General features: G+C 39.7%; 1 protein-coding gene across 1 annotated transcript in view; it reads right to left on the bottom strand.

Moving 5' to 3' along the window:
* Positions 1 to 2,561: 2,561 nt before the first annotated feature.
* Positions 2,562 to 18,643, bottom strand: part of PSIP1 (PC4 and SRSF1 interacting protein 1) — a 38,573-nt gene continuing 22,491 nt past the window's right edge. The window contains exons 10-17 of the mRNA XM_089489457.1: positions 16,749 to 16,977; positions 15,518 to 15,633; positions 9,969 to 10,024; positions 9,191 to 9,261; positions 7,323 to 7,424; positions 6,578 to 6,797; positions 5,579 to 5,690; positions 2,562 to 3,298 (exon numbers count right to left, since the gene is read on the bottom strand). Of these exons, the coding sequence (XP_089345583.1) occupies positions 3,238 to 3,298; positions 5,579 to 5,690; positions 6,578 to 6,797; positions 7,323 to 7,424; positions 9,191 to 9,261; positions 9,969 to 10,024; positions 15,518 to 15,633; positions 16,749 to 16,977 (967 nt within the window). The 3' untranslated portion in view covers positions 2,562 to 3,237. The remainder of the gene's footprint in view (positions 3,299 to 5,578; positions 5,691 to 6,577; positions 6,798 to 7,322; positions 7,425 to 9,190; positions 9,262 to 9,968; positions 10,025 to 15,517; positions 15,634 to 16,748; positions 16,978 to 18,643) is intronic.

Below are 18,643 nucleotides of genomic sequence, written 5' to 3'. Positions count from 1 at the left end.
AGTAAACTTTTAATTCTTCCACCAGACACCTCTGCAGCTTTGGGTTGGGCAGAGGTTGGTTTTCCTTTCACTGGATCTCACATTAATTTTATTTAATTACTGAAAATTTTAAAATATCCCTCCATCAAAGTTTTCCCAAAGTTATGTTTTGAACAGTGGCTGAACCGTAAAGCTTGGATTTCAAGATATCACAAGTTGCTTGGCTCTATCCTCCACTTGACCATTTTTCCATCTTGAATTCAAATGAGCAGCTCTGTCCAGTGTTCACCTGGACTAAGGCTCTATTAATAATTATAAATATCACAAAATGGTATAAATTCTATAAATCTGACCATCAAAGAACTGTTTACTTAGCAAAGCTTACATTTCCAAAACAGAGGCAAGTTTTTACAACCCTTTGCTTTCAAACCACGCCTACAGCTATAAGTGATGGCAGAAATTCTCATACCCCTTTGGGTTCCATCTGTGTTTTTGTGAGGGTTTACCCCATTATTTGTTCTTTATGTGCTGAACCAAGAACTACATTTTTGGGATCTATTTTGTCTTGCATACACTCAACAGTGTTCCAGAAAATGTTTTCCATTTCCTGTCTAATACTGATTCTACTGTAACTCACAAGGTTTCTCTTTATGTCTCGGCAGCAATTAAAATTCAGACAAGATTTATTGCTATCACAATCATAGCCCTGTTGTTTATATTCAAGTGTTTTCATTTTATTGAATTTATAAAAGTACAGTCGGCCCTTGCCTTACGTGGGGGATCCGTTCCGGACCCCGCTGCATAAGGCAAATTCCACCTATGCTCGAGCATAGGTGCATAGGTGCCTATATGCCATTCATTCCATGTTGTACTTTTCAATTGTATTCACTTGTTGTATGCAAATGGTGTATAGTCTATATACTAATAAACTACTACAATTACCATATATTAAATATTTTATAAGGGTTATAAGATCAAAAGTGAAGTGTATTTTAATATCTTTCTATGTAATGGTGCCACCTGCTGTCACACCATCAGTATTAGAATATTTAAGATATGTGAAGAAAAGGAATGGGATAGAATAATGATTCTTAACCTGTGGTTTGTTGACCGCCCCCCCGGGGGGCACATGATATTCTCACAGGGGGGTTGAAAAGGCTTGAAGAAATATTATGAGCTTTTACCATCTAATGGTTATTGTCTACAGGTGGCATGTGTAGGAGTGGGCTGCTGCTGTCACCACCTCACCTCTCAACCTCCTCATCCCATTGCGCCTTGAAGACATATCTTCCAGTCAATGCCCACAACAAAATGCGCAGCCATTTTGGGGAGGGGGCTGCTGCTGAAGCTATGACACATGTGATTTTGGCAAACAAGGCGCTCCTTCCTTTCCTCCACCCCCTTCTCCAATCTCTTATGTGTGAGGGAAGGGGACAGCTGAGTTCTAGTCCCTCTCACTGACAGCACAACCAGATTCAGCTGCATCCTCTCAAGCAAATACAGCAGGATTAAAGAGTGAGTGAGCAAGACCATCAGCTTTGCTGGCCCAGTGCTGTGAGACAGGGGAAGGAGGGTAGGTCTACCTGCTGACTAACTAGCCAACCACTTCTGCCTAGTAGTGAGAGAAGAAATATAACAGTGAACCGGGTCCCATCAGAAGGCTGACAAGCAGAGGGGTGGCAGTGGTTTCTCAGCTCTTTCTTCTCCCCTCAGTGACAAGACACTGGGGAGCCCTCTCTGAGGACATGCTTTCCCCTCCTCTGATGGGGCTTCCCCTTGTGCCAGATGGCAAGGGAAAGGGTCTCTCACCTTCTACACCTCACTCTTGTCATACCTATACTGCCCAGCTGCAAAGCATGGCCAGTTCTAGCCTGCCAGAGAGTGAGGCGGCTGGCATAGGGCAAGGCAGGATAGGTAGCAAGCGATTGGCCACTGGCTGACACTGGGGTGGGGTGGGGTGGGGTGGGGTGGGGTGGAAAGCACTGGTTGGTTCAAGTTCTTGGATACCAAGAGTTCCTTCTTCCATAGGCTTTGTCCTGGCGACCACAGTAGGGAATGAACTTGGCACAGCCTGATGAGGAGAGTGACAATGAAGATAAAGACTGCATGGAGTTGCCTCCAGAGGACACATGACAGGACCATCACCATCAGAATGGAAGCAACAGTGCATGCTCGCTAAAAGAAGATAAGGACAAGGACAGAAGCAGCAGCAGCCAGCACAAGTAGGAGCAGAACCCAGAATGTTAGCAAGGTTATCACATCAGAATTTCTGCTGGAAACTTCTTTGGTTTCAAGCATTTTCATCTGTAAACACATCTTAAGAAAAAAAAAGGCTCCTGTTCTACACACTCAGATGTACAGTTCTACTGGTCCTGATGTCCAGGCACCCCAATGCTTTAAAAAAAGCAGCTTTTGGTAAACTTCTGAGGATAAAACTAGTGAATGGGCTTGTAAAATACATTTGATATAGCACCATGAAAGCTGGAAAATCAGATGATCATCACTAGATAAGCCTTGTAATAATTGGGATTTTTCAGTAAAAAATATACAGACCCTTTTTTCTGCATAAACTTTAATTTTTTAAAAAACAAATTGTTTCTAGACAGTGTTTTATGACCAATGTGCATCAATAATTCCAAAGGAAACAGTAAAGTTTCCTTAGTATGATAGTAATACCAAAAGCATACCACAGAAAGTCAGAGCATATTAAATTGGCACAATTAGCTTTCATGAACAAAACTAACTTCTTATAAAGTACTGACTGAAAGTACCCATACATTACATTATAGCTGCTACAAAATGCTCTTGGCTTTTTACAAAACACAGTGAACAGACACTTTGGCAAACAACTCTGAAAACTATGCACAGATAACAGAAAGAAAATATATTTATACAAGTAGAGCAATTTGGCAATTTTAAAAGAAAAAGTAGTTTCCTGACATGAACCAAAAAGCAAACATATAGTAGTTAGGTAAACATACTACGGTACTAATCCTGAAACATACAAACTCTTTTCAGTCTCTAAAATGATTTACGCTTTATGTCTGACTGTGTATTGCTTGTTAATACTGGGCCAAATGCTATCAGGATGTTTAAATACTTTAAAAACAAAGGTAAAAGGGAGATTCTTCACAACCCCCGTGAAATTGTACACATTAAAATACTATGCTTATAAAATTATTTTAAAATTTTCAGCGATGTCATTCTCAAATGCAAATCCTTATTTTTAAATGTACTTTACAAAAATGTAGACTGCATTCACTCATTTTCAGAGGTCGAAACCTTCGTCTTCTCTTGTTCTCTACTATCACCAGAAACCCTAAAAGGGGCAAAAAGAACCACAGCACACATCTAAGAATCTTTAGCTGCATTTTTCTGTGTATATTTTTTGTGTAGTATATTTGAAGGTATTGTATGAACAAATGATATCATCAAAATTGGTTAATGACAAAATTCTAACTGGGCTGACGGTGCAGTTGAAGACCATCTCCCTACCCCACAGAGATTATGGTGCATGAGGCAAAACATCAAAATGCAGCCTCCTCCCCACTGCGAAGTAGTAATATTTGTTCCTCTTTAGTACCAGAGAAATCCCAATCTCTATCTTTTGGTAGAGTAAACATAAATCTGAGTGGATATGCTCTAGGAAAGTGTTTCTTAACCGATCCAATATAGGCAATGTTTTTCGGTGTCACGAAGAGCATGGCACCAACTATTTTGTTTCTTTCCTGGAAACACACCAGGACATTGATCCACAGATTACTATGATCAGCACTGTGGTAGATGATGTAATCTTGTAGAAGCGATGGTAATCACTACCAACACATTAGGATGGCATTATCACATTGTCTAGGTCAGAGGTAGACATACTTAAGAGGGCCGTGTTTAGCCTCTCTAATCCCTTGGTAGGTGGTGTTGGTATGTCAGAAGTGAAATTCTGAATGACTGGAAATCACTTCTAGTCACTTCAAGAGGTTCTCTTTCGCTGTTTTGGTGTGTTTATGAACACCATTTTCACACCACAATGGCCCCTTTAGAGTCTACTTTTAGCTGAAAAAAATGTTGGCCAAAGTTTTTTTGGGGGGGGAGGGGAGGGTTAGTGGGAAAAGGTTACACACAAGCACATGTGGGCCTCATCATTCCTTCCTTGGTCTTGGTACACTTTAATTCTTGTCTGATTTAAAATTAGAAGCAATTATATTTGAAACATTTAAGTGTAAGAACAGAGTGCTCTGAAAAAAAGACACCACCCTGTTTCTGAATGAATCACTGTTCTGTGAATGTTTTCTTTGAAGTCGGAAAACTCTTTTGCTTGTATTTAACAAAGTAATTGAACGACACAAGTATATCCAACGTAGCAATGTGACAGAATTGCCTTCCCAGAAACCAACCCTGTCATGACCAGTGAATTCTAAAGAGACTCATGCAGCGCACATCTTCTTCTGTATGTGGCTATGAGGAGAGAAAAAGACTCCCATGAGTCTAATTAGTTTCTCTTGGCAAAGAAATAGTTCTCCTGAGGTGCAATTTTGGGAAACACTATCTTAGGTTAACTTGACCCACCAAAGCTGAAATCCCTAAGCAGTCTCAGAGCAATAAGGAAAAGTTTCTGCTACCAGTTAGGAGTAAGCTGCTACTACTCTACAACTTTAAGTGTGTAGTGTACATTAAAGCGTTTCCCCATTATTGTTTTCATTGTTATGCAGTCTCTGTTAGCTCTTAAAGTCATTGTTAGCTTTTAAAATGTGAGCTGTTTAATAAAATGTCTCATGGAAAACAGTTGTGAAGATTGTTTGTTGAACCTTCAAAGAAAAAAATGATACTGCAATTTATTAAAGTACTCAAAACAATATATAGCCCCTGTAAGACATCATGCAAAGAAATATTGCAATTATAAGAATATTAAAAATAGAACACAGAGATGCAGGAGATGGAGTTAGCGACACTGATTTAGTCTAAGCTTTCTTTTTAAAAAAAATACTGCCTGGCTTTACATTCAATACTATGTAGTACAGTGGATCCTTGTTATACGCTGGGGTTTGGTTCCAAGATCCCCCGTGTATAACAAAATCCGTGTATGCTCAAGTCCCATTAAATGTAATGACATAGCAAAATGGTGTCCCTAATAAAAAATGGAACATCAAGGTAAATTTATACTTTTTTGGAACATTTTCAAACCGTGTATGCTTGAATCCGTGTATAAGAAGGGCCGACTGTATTTTGTATTTATTTTGGTTGAACTGTAAATATAAATGTTTTCCTCCACAAAACCACATGGAAAACAGAGCCACTATGTATACAGACTATTAAATAGTAACTGGGAACTGGTTACTAAAGCAGAACAATTATTAATGCTTCTGTTAAAAACATGAAAGTACTACAGTTGCCTCTCCGTTCTTGTGGACTTGACTATTTAATGGGGGGCAACTTCTGTTAATTTCAATGGGGCATGCCCCTGCGGCACATTCCCCGCGCATGCTCATGGCCATGAACACCATTCAAGCCTATGGGGCTTTAATATTGGTGAGTCTCTGTTTTTGCAGGATGGTGGTGGCCCGGAACGGATTCCCTGTGAAAATGGAGGGCCGTCTGTACTTACTTTTTCTTATTGCCAGCATCCAGTTTCTCTCTCTTTTCTTCTGTGCTGTCTCCATTCTGTTGTGACTGGTTTGCATCTTGAGAATCAGAAGCACCATTCACTATTTTTGTGCCTGTAACATTAAAAAGGGGAATCAAAATTTTTGTTTCATTTTATTAAACCAGACTCAAGTTAATAAGCAGCAAGGTCTGCAAAAGTTATGCTAGTGACAGTGGCCAGAATCCCCTATGCACTTGCACTGTTATGTAACCATTGCAATTACATAAATTCTGCCCCCCGCCCCCGGTTGGGAGAATATGCAGAGATAAACGCAGAGTAATCTTGAAAGCTTGTGAGTAGATAGCCAGCTGGTTAAGAGCAGTGAGTGTCCATTAGTTTCTCTGCCACATCTGAACATTTTCAGTGCTGTTCCATACCTCAACACCCCCGACCCTCCTAATCTCAATTTACCTGCTTCTAGCCTCTGTGACCAGCTAGGGTATTCCCCTGTCACTCTGGAAACAGCTGACTGATGTTCCCACCCCCTTGTGTGAGCAATCTCTGTTGTGACAGCAGAAACAAGATCCCCTCACCCCCCCCCCTTTTTTTTTTGCTGCAATCCACATTTGTAGCAGAGATTGCTTGCATGAGGGGGTTGTAATATCAGTCATCTGCTTCCTGAGTGACAGCCATGTCAATCACAGAGGCTGCTGACAGATAAATGGAGGCTGGAGGACTTTTATGGTCCCTCTATACCCCTTAAACAAGGAAATATGTAGGGATCATGAATATGAAGCAGTCACAAAATCTTAGTTGCACATTTAAAGTTACCTAATAGGATTCCAGCCATTCTGTTGGATCCAGATTTGCTAGTTATGTTTTCTCTGAAGCAGAAAACCACAGAAATGAAATCTGGAATCTTAAACTAGCTTCAAAATGTGCAAAACCAGATATCCCAGCTTCAATGAAATCAAAAACTATAGTTAATTAGGCTGACACTGACCTGCACCCTGCACATACCTGTTTGCTCTCTCTCCTTTTCAGTTTTCTTGTTTGGTGCCTTCTTCCACTGCTCTTTGGTTTTATTTGCTTCCTCATGCTGCTTCTGCTCAGCTAGTGACTTATTCAATACTTGAGAAAGAACAGAATCTCCTTCTCCCACAAGAAACATAGTCTTAAATTTGTTGTAGAGCATGGTTGCTTTTTCCATAATAACTTGGCTGACCTTGAACTTTCGTATCTGAAAAGATGATTTGGGGGAAAGTCCAGCTGTGTATCTGTAGCTGTTCAAAGCATGCGGATACTTACTGAAAACAATGCATTTTACTATATACATACATATTTGTTGGATGCTTCCCATTAACTGCATGGCATCCCTGTTCCTAAACAAAATATTTCAGATAAGGGATGGGCAAACCTTCAGTGATCAGGGACAATTTCTCACACCACCATGGAACCAAAACTGAACCACAAATCAGGAAAAAGGAGCCAGAAATGGTTCAGTCTTTATTTTGTAAAATTGCTTTTTAAAAAACTTTACAGCTTGTTTAGAAAGAAAATGAGTGCTATTAGAGGCTTCCAGGGGTGGCAGGTGTCCTTTTTGGCTGATTTTTTGTTTCCCCAACATGGGATATAAGAGACACAAAGGTAGCTTTGGGTGGACTTTTTGCAGACTGCAGCACTCTATTTTAGACTGTAAGGTTTATGAAAGATGAAACAGAGACTTACTTATACATTTTTTAAAATAAGGAGAGCCACTACTTACTTTCTTAAGTGTTGAAATCATTTCAGCATGCTTCTGAGCTTGTTGCATTGTTACTTGAAGCGAAGCAAGTTCATCCAAAGCTTCAATACATCTGTTTACATTCTAACAAAGCAAAATTCAGAACTTTTATTTTCCCAGGAAAGAAAAAAAAACACATTAAGTTTTTTTACTCCATACAACTAAAACCACACAGGACTTCAATGTCATATCACACTAAAAGCAGTCTTACTAAATGCCAACTATTCAAAATTCCTATCTGATCTTCCTCATGTAACCTAGAAAACGGACTATTGCTTATCTGAGTGCATTAAATATACAGCAAACTATTTTACCATATAAAATTATGCATGGTGGCATTTTTAGTTATGTTATGGAATATGTGTTCATGATATTCAAGTATTGTGAACAGTTATATGCAACTACATTGTGCAGGCCAATCCCCTATTTGGATCTTTTAAATATTAAGACTTCCAAAATCCATGAATGGATGGATTACAACTAAGGAGGTCTTTCAACATCTGGAAAGAAACCTAATTTTAGTAGAAAGGTACATACACACTCAGCCTTTCTTTCTATGAACTTCTCTTTTAGACAGAAGTCTAGAAAAATAATTATCTGACAAGAAACACATTTTAAAGTTAAAAAAAGTAAAAGTGATTTAATAACTAGCATTCAGCTTATTTAAAACAAGCTTGGTGGTAGTTCCAATTGACTGACAGCCTCTAATGTCTTGTCTGAAGAACCAGTATTGTGTACTGGTTTGAGCATCAGACTACAACTCTGAAGACCAGGGTTTGAATTCCCACTTGGCTATGGAAACCCGTTTGGTAACCTTGGGGAAGTCATACTTTCCCAGCCTTAAGGAAACTCCCCAAACTGCCTCTGAAGAAATCTTGCCAAGAAAACCCTATCATAGGGTCACCATAAGTCAGAAACAACTTGAAGGCACACAACAACTTTCTTGTTTAACAGGTAATGAAACATATTAAGAATCAATACTTACAGTATCTGTGCCTGTTTTCATAATTTTTTCAAACAAAACAGTTTAATTTCCAAAGTGTGTGGCATGTGTCCCCCCCCCCCCTTCCAGGGGTGTGTGTGGAAAGATCCAAGGGGTGGTGAGGGGAAAAGGGGTCAGCGGGGGGGGGGGGTGAGGAAAAGGGGGTGGTAGGGGGACCTTCAAAGTACTGGTGTACACAAAAGGCGAGGGGACCAGTAGCCTTTTGGACCATGGTGAGGATGAGGGTGGCATCAAACATCTCTTTTCAGGATCCCTTAAAACCACCAGGCATCCTTGCTGATCACTTCATGCAGTGGTGACTCCCACTATTTTCCTGCCCACATGAGCTCACTCCATTAGCTGTGTCTTTTTAGTAGTTGCAGTGGAAGTTGGAAAACTCTTGCAAGACTTCAGCGCACGCTTTCTCATACTCGCCTTTGCTGCAAGGGCAGCACGGGCTAGAGGCTTCTGGGTTTCTGCTGAGCCAGCTCCTTAGTTGCTGGTTCCAAGGTGACTGGGTGCATAGGGAACAGCAACCAAGATTGATTGATCTGGATTTGCAGTAGAACAGTAGACCTAATATCAAGAAATACACATGGGGGGTGCCAGGGTTGTCACTCAAAAGGATAGCAGATGGTAGCCCATAAATGTTTGGGCACCACTGACTTAGAAAAACCAGGAGAGGTTATAAACTTGAAAATTGACCATTAAATCAGAAGATACCACCAGCAAGTGAAAACTAAATGTTGTTTTGTAGGAAAATATTATTACAATTTGGTAATACATTTCAAAAATGCTAATTTTTCCTCTGCTTCAGTAAATTCCATGACTAACACAATATACTACATATAAAACACAATATACTTACAAGATGGTCAATTTGGAGTGAGTTTTTGATTTCTGCATGTATCCTTTGAAGTCGAGAATCCATTGACGTCTCTAAATATTAAAACAAAAAGGTAACTTTAAAATATTGAACATAAAGTTCATTTGGATACAAGATCTTTCACAACCTTTACCTTAGTTATGTAAAAATGTCAAAGTGATAATGCAGGAAGCCAATAATTAAATGAATTATTCTGACTGTCCTCAAAACATTGGTAAACTGGTTAAGTCCGCTGAAACACAGACAACACTAATTCATTATTCACTCTGAAAACAAAATTTAATTTTGCAGTAAAACCTGCTGATCCAAAAGCAGTTTTATAGGTCTAGTTTTCCCATTCCAATGGGTCTGAAGGATGTCTGTCATATTGTGGATGAGTAGCATGCTCATAAACACTTCTTGCTCATTCCCGCTTGCAGCAGGAATAGTTGAACAAGCAGCGGAGCTTGGCTTATTTATTATGATGTGAAAACTTAATAGGGAACTTTCTGGCTTGCTTCCCACTTGATAAGTCAGAGAACTAACCTTAACACAAAAGAACTTGGTTTCTTTCTCTGGCTTATCAGGAGGGGAAGAAGCCATGGGCTGAAGTTCTGTGAGTTCTTTAGAACTACTTCTACAAATAGGAGCAATTAGCATGCATAAACACACTGGTTTGTCCCTGAAAACTTGGAATTCTCTCAATTTCCTACATGTCGTGACATCCAAATGCATATGGCTAATTACAGAAAATATTTTCAGGTATATTTTCACTACTGACCTCTTTTTTTCTCCATCTTCTTAGCTTCTGGTTTCTTGCTTTCTTCTTTGTTTTGCCTTTCAAAAATTTAAACTATTATAGCTTATAGAATTATATAATAGTATCATATGAACACATAGTAACAATGCAGCCTTTTAAAAGATAAATAAAGAACTAATGTGCAACTATTTCCTAAAACATTCTGCAAACAACATCCACCAGATATGCTACTTGTCTTCTCTCCAATTTTGCTAAATTTTATATGAAAGTAAAACCATCATACAGTATATGACTTTAAATTGGAACACTACCTTCCTTCTAATGCTCCTTTGATCCCATTTGTTTTATGAGCACTTATTTCATGAATAACTGTGTCACATGTTAGGGAGTAAATGTTTTGTTGTTGTTTGCTGTAGTTAGATTCAACTTTAACTAAAGTTGTTCCGGCATCATACTGTTTCAGACTGATCCAATAACTGGTTTGGCATACCTGAACTAGTAAACTAGGAGGTAAAATTTAAATGACAAATTTTAAATAAACTGTAAAGATGTTACCAAAATTACTGCTGATACTAGTTGTGAGTATACCCATGATTTAGACCAGGGGTAGGCAACCTGTGGCCCGCGGGCCAGATGCGGCCCAGCGAGGCCTTGGGACCGGCCCCAGCCCGGTCCTGCCGCCGATTGCCGCCGGGGTCTTTGGCCTCTCGCGCGCAGGGGCAAGGGGGGCAATTGTCTATAGATGCCTCAGAAACATGCATTTATATTAACATTTTTTTAAAAAATCAGCAAAATTTTTTGCGTGTCCTCCATTTTTTTAAAAAAAAGTATCCTCCATTTGAAATTTTGTCCTACATTTGCCCTGGTTTATTTATTTATTTAATTTTTTTTCTTAAAAAATTATTTAATTATTTATTTCTTTGGCTTCGGCCCCCCAGTTGTCTGAGGGACAGCAACCTGGCCCCCGGCTCAAAAAGGTTGCCTACCCCTGATTTAGACTCTTATTACTGGAAAGATTCTACAACAAACTTTCCCGTCATTCACTTCTCGCTTAGGTCCAACTGAACAAAAATCTGATTCAGGAAAAAAAGTGATTTGATCCACTTTTTTGCTCATTACAACAACTTTCCAAAAGGGGATGTGTTTCAATATTAAAAAGAAGAGGAGTCTTGGGGTACTTTCAAGACTTAACAGATTTATTTTAGTAAGAGCTTTAGTAGGAGCTTTCTCAGATGCATGACAGAGTATGTACAATAAACAAGCCTCAGGTACATATGCACAATTATATGGTTGTGCAATGGTATCAGAGAGAATCAGGACACAAGAAATAACTGAATCAGTCCTCCGTATCCACGGATTCAACCATCTTTTTTTAAAAGATATGTACTTTTAAAAAACTTTAAAAAAAAAGCAAACCTTGATTTTGCCATTTTACATAAGGGACACCATTTTACTATGCCGTCGTATATAATGGGACTTAAGCAACCATGGATTGGAACCAGACCCCAGTGGATATCAAGGGCCCACTGTAACATCCCTGGATATCCATTTACACAGATGTATGGACTAAATTCACACAGACATGCTAAGAAGCTTTAACCTAGCACCTTGAATCTGTTACCCTTAAAACACCAAACCACCCAGAATGCCCTGCTGTTTTAGGTTTTCATACCACCAACACTACTAGTGTGTCTAGATACATACATTCAGTCTTAAGCCATATGCCACTAATACCCCATAGTATGGGGCAGATACCACTCACTTTCTAAATAAGCAATAATTCATCCACACCTCCTAGAAGGACAGGTTGCTTACGTGTAACTGTAGTTCTTTGAGTGGTCATCTGCGAATCCACACAAATGGTTATTCTGCACCTGTGCAGCATTTCCGGATCTTACCGGAATCGCTAGGCAAGACTTTTTGGCGGTAGCTCTGCCCACCCTCTATAGAGGCAGGAGGTCTTCCCGCCCTTTCTCAGTTCCAAAAAAAAAGGTCCGCCGTAAGAGTAGACAAGGAAGAGAGAAGGACAGAACAAAGGGGAGGATGGGCAGGATTTGTATGGATTCGCAGATGACCACGTGAAGAACTACAATTACAGGTAAGCAACCTGTCCTTCTTCTTCATGGTCTCTGCAAAGCACACAAATGGGTTAGACTGGCAAGCTTAGTCCTCTGTGGAGGAGGGAGTGTCCTGGCAATAAACAATTATTAAACCAGAAACAGTATGATTATCATGTTTGACAGGTGCCAACTAACCTTAGTGCATTCTGGAAAGAACAGTTCTGCCAAAGGCTGCTTCACGTCAGTGTCTGGTATCAAATCTGTAGTGCTTGATAAAGGTCAGAGGTTGTGACCATAGCGCAGCCTTGCAAATGTCCTCCAAGGGAATTCCAGAAAGGAAGGCTTCAGCTACCGCCTTGGTGGAGTGGGCCTGAATTCGAGCAGGCAGAGTCTTCCCAAAAATCTCGTAAGAGAGAAGGATAGTGGAAGTCACCTATTTGGAAAAACATGGAGATGTGACTGGAAACCCCATCTTGGGGTTGCAATAATAGACGAAAAGTCTGGAGGAACGACGAGAAGATGGAGTCCTATTGAGGTAGAAGGCTAGCGCCCGCCTGACATCAAGAGAGTGGAGTCGGCGCTCGGTGTTGGTGGTCAGGTTCGGTGCTAGCGTCGGCAGGATGATATCCTGGCTGACATGAAAAGCGGACACAACTTTTGGTAGAAAGGAAATGTCCGGATGGAGGATGATTTTGTTCTTTAAAAATTTCAGGTACGGAGAATCTGTACAGAAGGCACAGAGTTCACCGGCACGGTATGCCAAGGTGATGGTTACCAAAAAGGTTGTCTTCCAGGTGAGGAGCCTGAGGTCACAGGAAGCCAGAGGTTCAAAGGGTGAGGTAGTGAGTGCTAAGACAAGCTGGAGGTCCCAAGCCGGGATCAGGATCACTGCTGGTGGTCTTAGGTTGGCAAGGCCTTTGAAAAATTTCTTCACAAGTGGGTCAGTGAAGAAAGATGGGTGGCCGGGAGAGGAAAAATGAAGTCAGAGCAAACGCAGTAGACGAAAGTGAAAGCTAAGGAAGGAGCGATTTCTGACCGAGGTTCCTAAGCTGCTCACACAGCGGACAAAAGGAACTGAGAAAGGGCAGGAAGACCTCCTGCCTATAAAGAGGGTGGGCAGAGATACCGCCAAAGTCTTTCCTAGCAATTCCAGTAGGATCCGGAAATGCTGCACAAGCGCAGAATAACCCATTAGTGTGCTTCACGGAGACCATGAAGAAGAACAATGGTTCTAATTTTACCCATTTGACTCCCTTTACATCTACACCCGGAAATTTTGCCCTCCCTTGACAAAGTATATGAGTAAAAATATTTTGTTAATTTGTGTATTTTCATTCACACATCTATGTATATTCATATTTTAACATTTTATATGGAAATAGCTCTCTTCCTCCTCCCTCAGGCAGAGGCTCCAAGTGCCTTCCTTGCCTTTCTCTTTGCCTCCAGGACAGAAAAAGTTTGGGAAGAAGAAGAGCAGGAGCAAAAGGGATCAGGCCTCCAGATCTTGATGTCCCCTTAAGCAACTCTCCTGCCCCCCTGGGATTCCACCCCACAATTTGATAACCACTGTCCTAGAAAATACTATCCTTCTCACTACAGATGTGGACATACTCTACACCAACAGCTCACACAAAGCAGCAAAACAATCAACCAGGTGAAAAAAAATGATGCAGTGAAGGAGCTGCAGCTCAAGAAGATAAAAGAGACAATACAGGAACTTAGCTATTTAAATAGAATTCAGGTCTCAAGCCCCAGATGAACTGCAATCCAGGAATAGTAAAGAAATTTGCTTTTATTTTCAGAGCTTCTGTCTACACTTCATAGTTCTTGGAAAACACATTAAGTTCTCTGCAGAAAAGAGGCATGCAAAAGGCAGAGAGAGAAGACCTGGGCAATGACTAGACTGTCAGCTTACATCAACACCAGGCTCAAATAATTAAACACTCTATAAGCATTTTTCAGGTCACCACAATTTAAGAAGGTTATTAAAAACACAGAAACTTTCAGGAAGGCAACCGAGATTATCACTGTTGTGTGCCTTTAAGTCATTTCCAACTTATGGCAACCCTAAGGCAAACCTGTCATATGGTTTTCTTGGCAATACTTGTTTAGAGAGGGTTTGCTTTTGCCTTCCTCTGAGAACCAAGATGAAGGGGTCTGTAAAAAAGCCCTATGAAGAACAGGTGAGGTAGCTGGACGTGTTTAGCCTAGACAAGAAGAAGATCAAGATATAATAGCCACCTTTTAATATCCAAAGCACGGTTACACAGAAAAAGGGACAAGGTTCTTGTCTGCTGCTCATGAGGGTAGGAAAACAACAAATAGACTCAAATTATAAGAAAGGGGACTCTGCAAAGAATCTGGACAAAGATAATGGTATCTTAGCATGCTACGTACATGAATAAGCTCATTTTCATTAGTACTGTGTACAGCCCATTTATTTTCTTTTTCTTAACAAAAACAACAAAAAAAGCCTGCTTTCAACAGAACAAACCATCCTCACAACAGGACATATTGCTTTAACTCTGCACAGGCAATTAACAACCTTGGGTCTTAGCATACTGATGCCGAGATGTTTTTGTTATACCAGCCCTTTGAAGGTTTATGACCAGTGTTAATAACACAATTGTCATTTTCTGTTATCTTATTTTCACTCCACTCTAACTCTCACAATGTGCAAATATATACCAAAGCTTGAATATTGAACTCTATCATGCATTTGAGAAAACAAGACTGTAATGTACAAAAACTCATGCTAAAATAATTGTTTTATTTTAAAGCTGCCATAAGATTTTTCCTCCCCCCCCCCCCTTAGTTCACATTAATTTCACCTCCCTGGTATATTTATCTGTATTAATCTATTAATTGGCAATGCAGCTTTCATTAATCATTAATCAAAGTACTGTTATATAGTACATACATCTTCTTGAGTTACTATTCCAGTCTTTGAAAGTAAAAGAGTATGTGCAAGGACCTCTTCATTGCCTGATCTGATTATCTTTTAACAAACAAAATGATTCTTGCAAACAGGCAATCAGATAATATTCAAAGATCTCAAGGTTGCTTATAATCAAATCAATTTAAAACAACAAATAACATTAATTTACATAGACTAAAACTATATTAAATCATTTATCATTTAAAACCAGACAGTCTAAAACCAGTTAAAATATTTTAAAATAATGCAACCACAGCACATGTGCAGCCTGGATAAAATCAATTAGTTCTGAAGACTTTAATAAAAAGCCGAGTTTGGCATCTACATGTTAACAATCTTGCTGCCAATCAGGCCTCCAAAGGGTTGGTATTCTACAACTAGGGGGCCACCAGAGAAAGATCCTGCCCCATGTCTTCCCATAATGTATTTCCTCTATATGTGGGATATAGAGGAGGGTCCCTCCAATAGATCTCTATTCTTAGGCAGCTATAGAGAAAGTCGTTTCCTTAAGTTTTCAGGCCTTTTTATTTTAATGCAGTAGTCATATTCAATATTAACACAAACATACTCACAAATCTCCTTCCATCTGTTCTTCCTGCTTACGTTTTCTTTCAGCCACTTCACGTTCATGCTGAGTTTTTAAAATATTTCTTCTATGAGGTCCTTGAACATTTCTTCCTTTTTTCTTCTATTTCATGTTAATTTTGAATAAAAGGATAGAATAATTTCTTATCTGTTCTTAGTTCACTTTCTAACTCAGATGGGTGCTTGAAGAACAAGAATTTATTTCTTTTATCAACAAAATGTTTAAACAAAGTATGCATCAAAATGATGCTCATAAAAGAAAAAATATTGTAGCAATCTTTTGATCATACAAACAAATCCTCAATATTTTCTTAAACAGAGCAGAAAACACATATATTCAAAATGGCTAAAAGCTGAGCTGCTGTTCAGTGCTGGTAGACTGCACTTATGCCAGGCTTCTTCAATGCAACCTCAGTTTGTACTGCTGGGTGTCTCCCATGGCCAGTCAATAGCTGGGGGTTCCCAGCTGCTGTCTAAGTTTGACAGTCAGGAACTGTGCATTTTGCTGGGGATCCAGAAGTTGACATCTCCCCACCCAGCTTTAAAACTGTAAGCAAAATAGACAAAAATATTTCCAATACCTAACTGGTCTTACGACAAAATGTGAAGATAGAATGCTTCTCACTTCCACCCATTCCAGCCCCAACCTTCAATCAATATCATTATGTTTATAAGTTTATAATTCAACTTATAAACATAAGCATTCAGTCTTCTCATTTTGTCACAAGACCAACAAAGGGGCTGTGCAACCCCCCTTAAGGGGTGGCCTATAGCTGCCCCTTTTACAGCCAGATAGGAACCACACGCCACGGCTCCGATCTGGCCTTTTTAGTGCGCAAAGGAACCCCAAAAGTGGGTCCTTTTCGTGCCCTGCAAGGGGTGCTATAGCCATGGTGCCAGAGGAGCACCATGCTGCTGCATGCCATGTGGTGCAGCGAGCAGCATCATACTGGCCTGAGGGCAGAGCTGGGGTGTGCGTCATGTAGAGGCTACAGCCCAACTCCACCCCCAACCTGGTCAAAAATGCCAGTGCGCACAGCCCTGAAATCTTGGAGATTCTGGCTATTTTGCTTATAGTTCCTACTTCAAAACAGCCTTAGTTTAAAACATGTTCTTCTACTTTATTTCATAGGACAAGATATAGGGCCAGAAACTAGCCACAGAATATAATTTTATATGCAAAGGCATTCTTCCCTGTCTAATGGGATTTACACATACCTTACTCCCTTCCTGTTCTTCTCCTTCTTCTTCAGAATCTGAGGCTGACGCTGATCCCACTTTAGCAGTATTTTTCTTTTTTGTCTCAACTTCTTTTTTGCCTTCTTTTTTGTCTGGGTCTTTTCTTACTTTGTCTTCTTCCCTTTGACTCTCTTCATCCTTTTTCTGCTGCTTTTTGGGTGGCTTTTCATCAGCTACCTTTTTCTTATTCTTATCTTCCTCATTAACCCTAAAAAAACACCCCAAAACAAAGCAAAATAAACTTTCTTTCAACTTCTAGCCACCTCAAAGGTCTCAACTTCTAGCCACCTCAAAGATCTCCTCAACTTCTAGCCACCTCAAAGGCCTCTCAACTTCTAGCCACCTCAAAGGTCTCTCAACTTCTAGCCACCTCAAAGGTCAATTTCTAGCCACCTCAAAGGTCTCTTTCTTCAAAGTGAACTTGTACATAAATGTCCAAGAGATGATTCATACTCATCTTGGAAGTTGCTCACCATATAACTTATAGAAGCCTATGCAGCTATCAATTAGGTTGTGGCCTACCAAGGATCAAATGGAGCTATTGACTGTATCAAGTAGTACCTCAGCATGAGGACTGTGCAGGACTGGAGCCTCCTTAATCTGCACTACCACACAGGCTCAAAGGAAGGCTGCTTCAAATGACCAAACAGCATGCGTTTTAAATATACAGTCCATGTGGAGGCATACAATCGTACACATATTTTATTTGAATTGTTCAAATGGCTTTCATCAAAGGTAACAGGGCAGTCGATCATCAATATAATAAAACTCAAATAGGAAATAAATAAAACATCAAAAACTGAACAGAACACCATACAAAAACAACATATGATTTCAAGAAATAGACAACACTTTTCAAACTATATTATGTGTTAAAATTCCACTGGGTAATTTGTTAGGAAAGAAAAATCAAATTACAAACATCCTTGTGCCTTATAGAAATCAATGATTTAAATACTCTATTCAATATCAATTACTGATTCTCAAAAAAAGATACTTCAAAGCTGGTAAAGATGGAGAAGAGGATCCAAGAGGACTCAAGGATTTCCTTATCTCCTCTGAGGAAAGATCTGACTATTTGGGACCCTACAGCTTAGAAAATAGGAAAGTAATGAGGGACATAGTAGAAATATTTAAATTATGCACAGTATGGGGAAGTGAAAGGAAAAATATTATAATTCCTTTAATAATACTATCCAATGAACCAGGACAGTGCAAGACAGCAAGAAGGCACTACTTCACAAAGCATATTGTCATAGTATGCAACTTTCCCCACAAGTTCACTGAAATGGCTTTGAAACAGGATTAGGCAAATTCAAGGAAGACAAGATCCTTTCTCTAGTCACCTCTCACTTACTTGAAAGGGTGGTGGAGAATATAACAGAGAACCTCAATTGAGTACTGTAGTGTTTAAATAATGTCATTTGATAAAAATGGGCTATGTAATACTTTGCACCTGTCGGTGGACTGCATCAGAAGGCACAATGTCTATTATAAACCTAGGTCTCCAGGCCAGCATAGGGCTTTATAGTGAAGCATCTGCATTTTCAGTTGTGTCCAGAAAGTGACTCCTAGTCTGTGTTGTCATGTATGAGATGCAGGTGGTTTACCTACAAATGCAATTTGAGTGATCAACTGTAGAGTCACACATATCGGTTTGTCCTTGCAAAAGCTTTGTACAGAACATTTTAGCAAGGCAACCTCACTTTCCCACTCAACTTTTTTCCCTAAGGGGAGCAAGTTCATCTCAGGAACCTTGTCTTTCGATTTTTTTTGTATAAAAATTACACTTCTCCTCTTTTGTTGCAAACTGGGTTATTTAGTTGTCAGCTCTATGCTCTGATCATATAACTTTACAAGTACAGAATTTAACC

The sequence above is a fragment of the Sceloporus occidentalis genome, unplaced genomic scaffold (genome assembly GCF_023333645.1).
Source record: "Sceloporus occidentalis isolate IW3139 unplaced genomic scaffold, rSceOcc1.0.p SCAF_1, whole genome shotgun sequence".
NCBI lineage: Eukaryota > Metazoa > Chordata > Lepidosauria > Squamata > Phrynosomatidae > Sceloporus > Sceloporus occidentalis.
The sequence above is the reverse complement of the archived record's forward strand: the minus strand, read 5'-3'. Positions and strand labels throughout refer to the sequence as shown.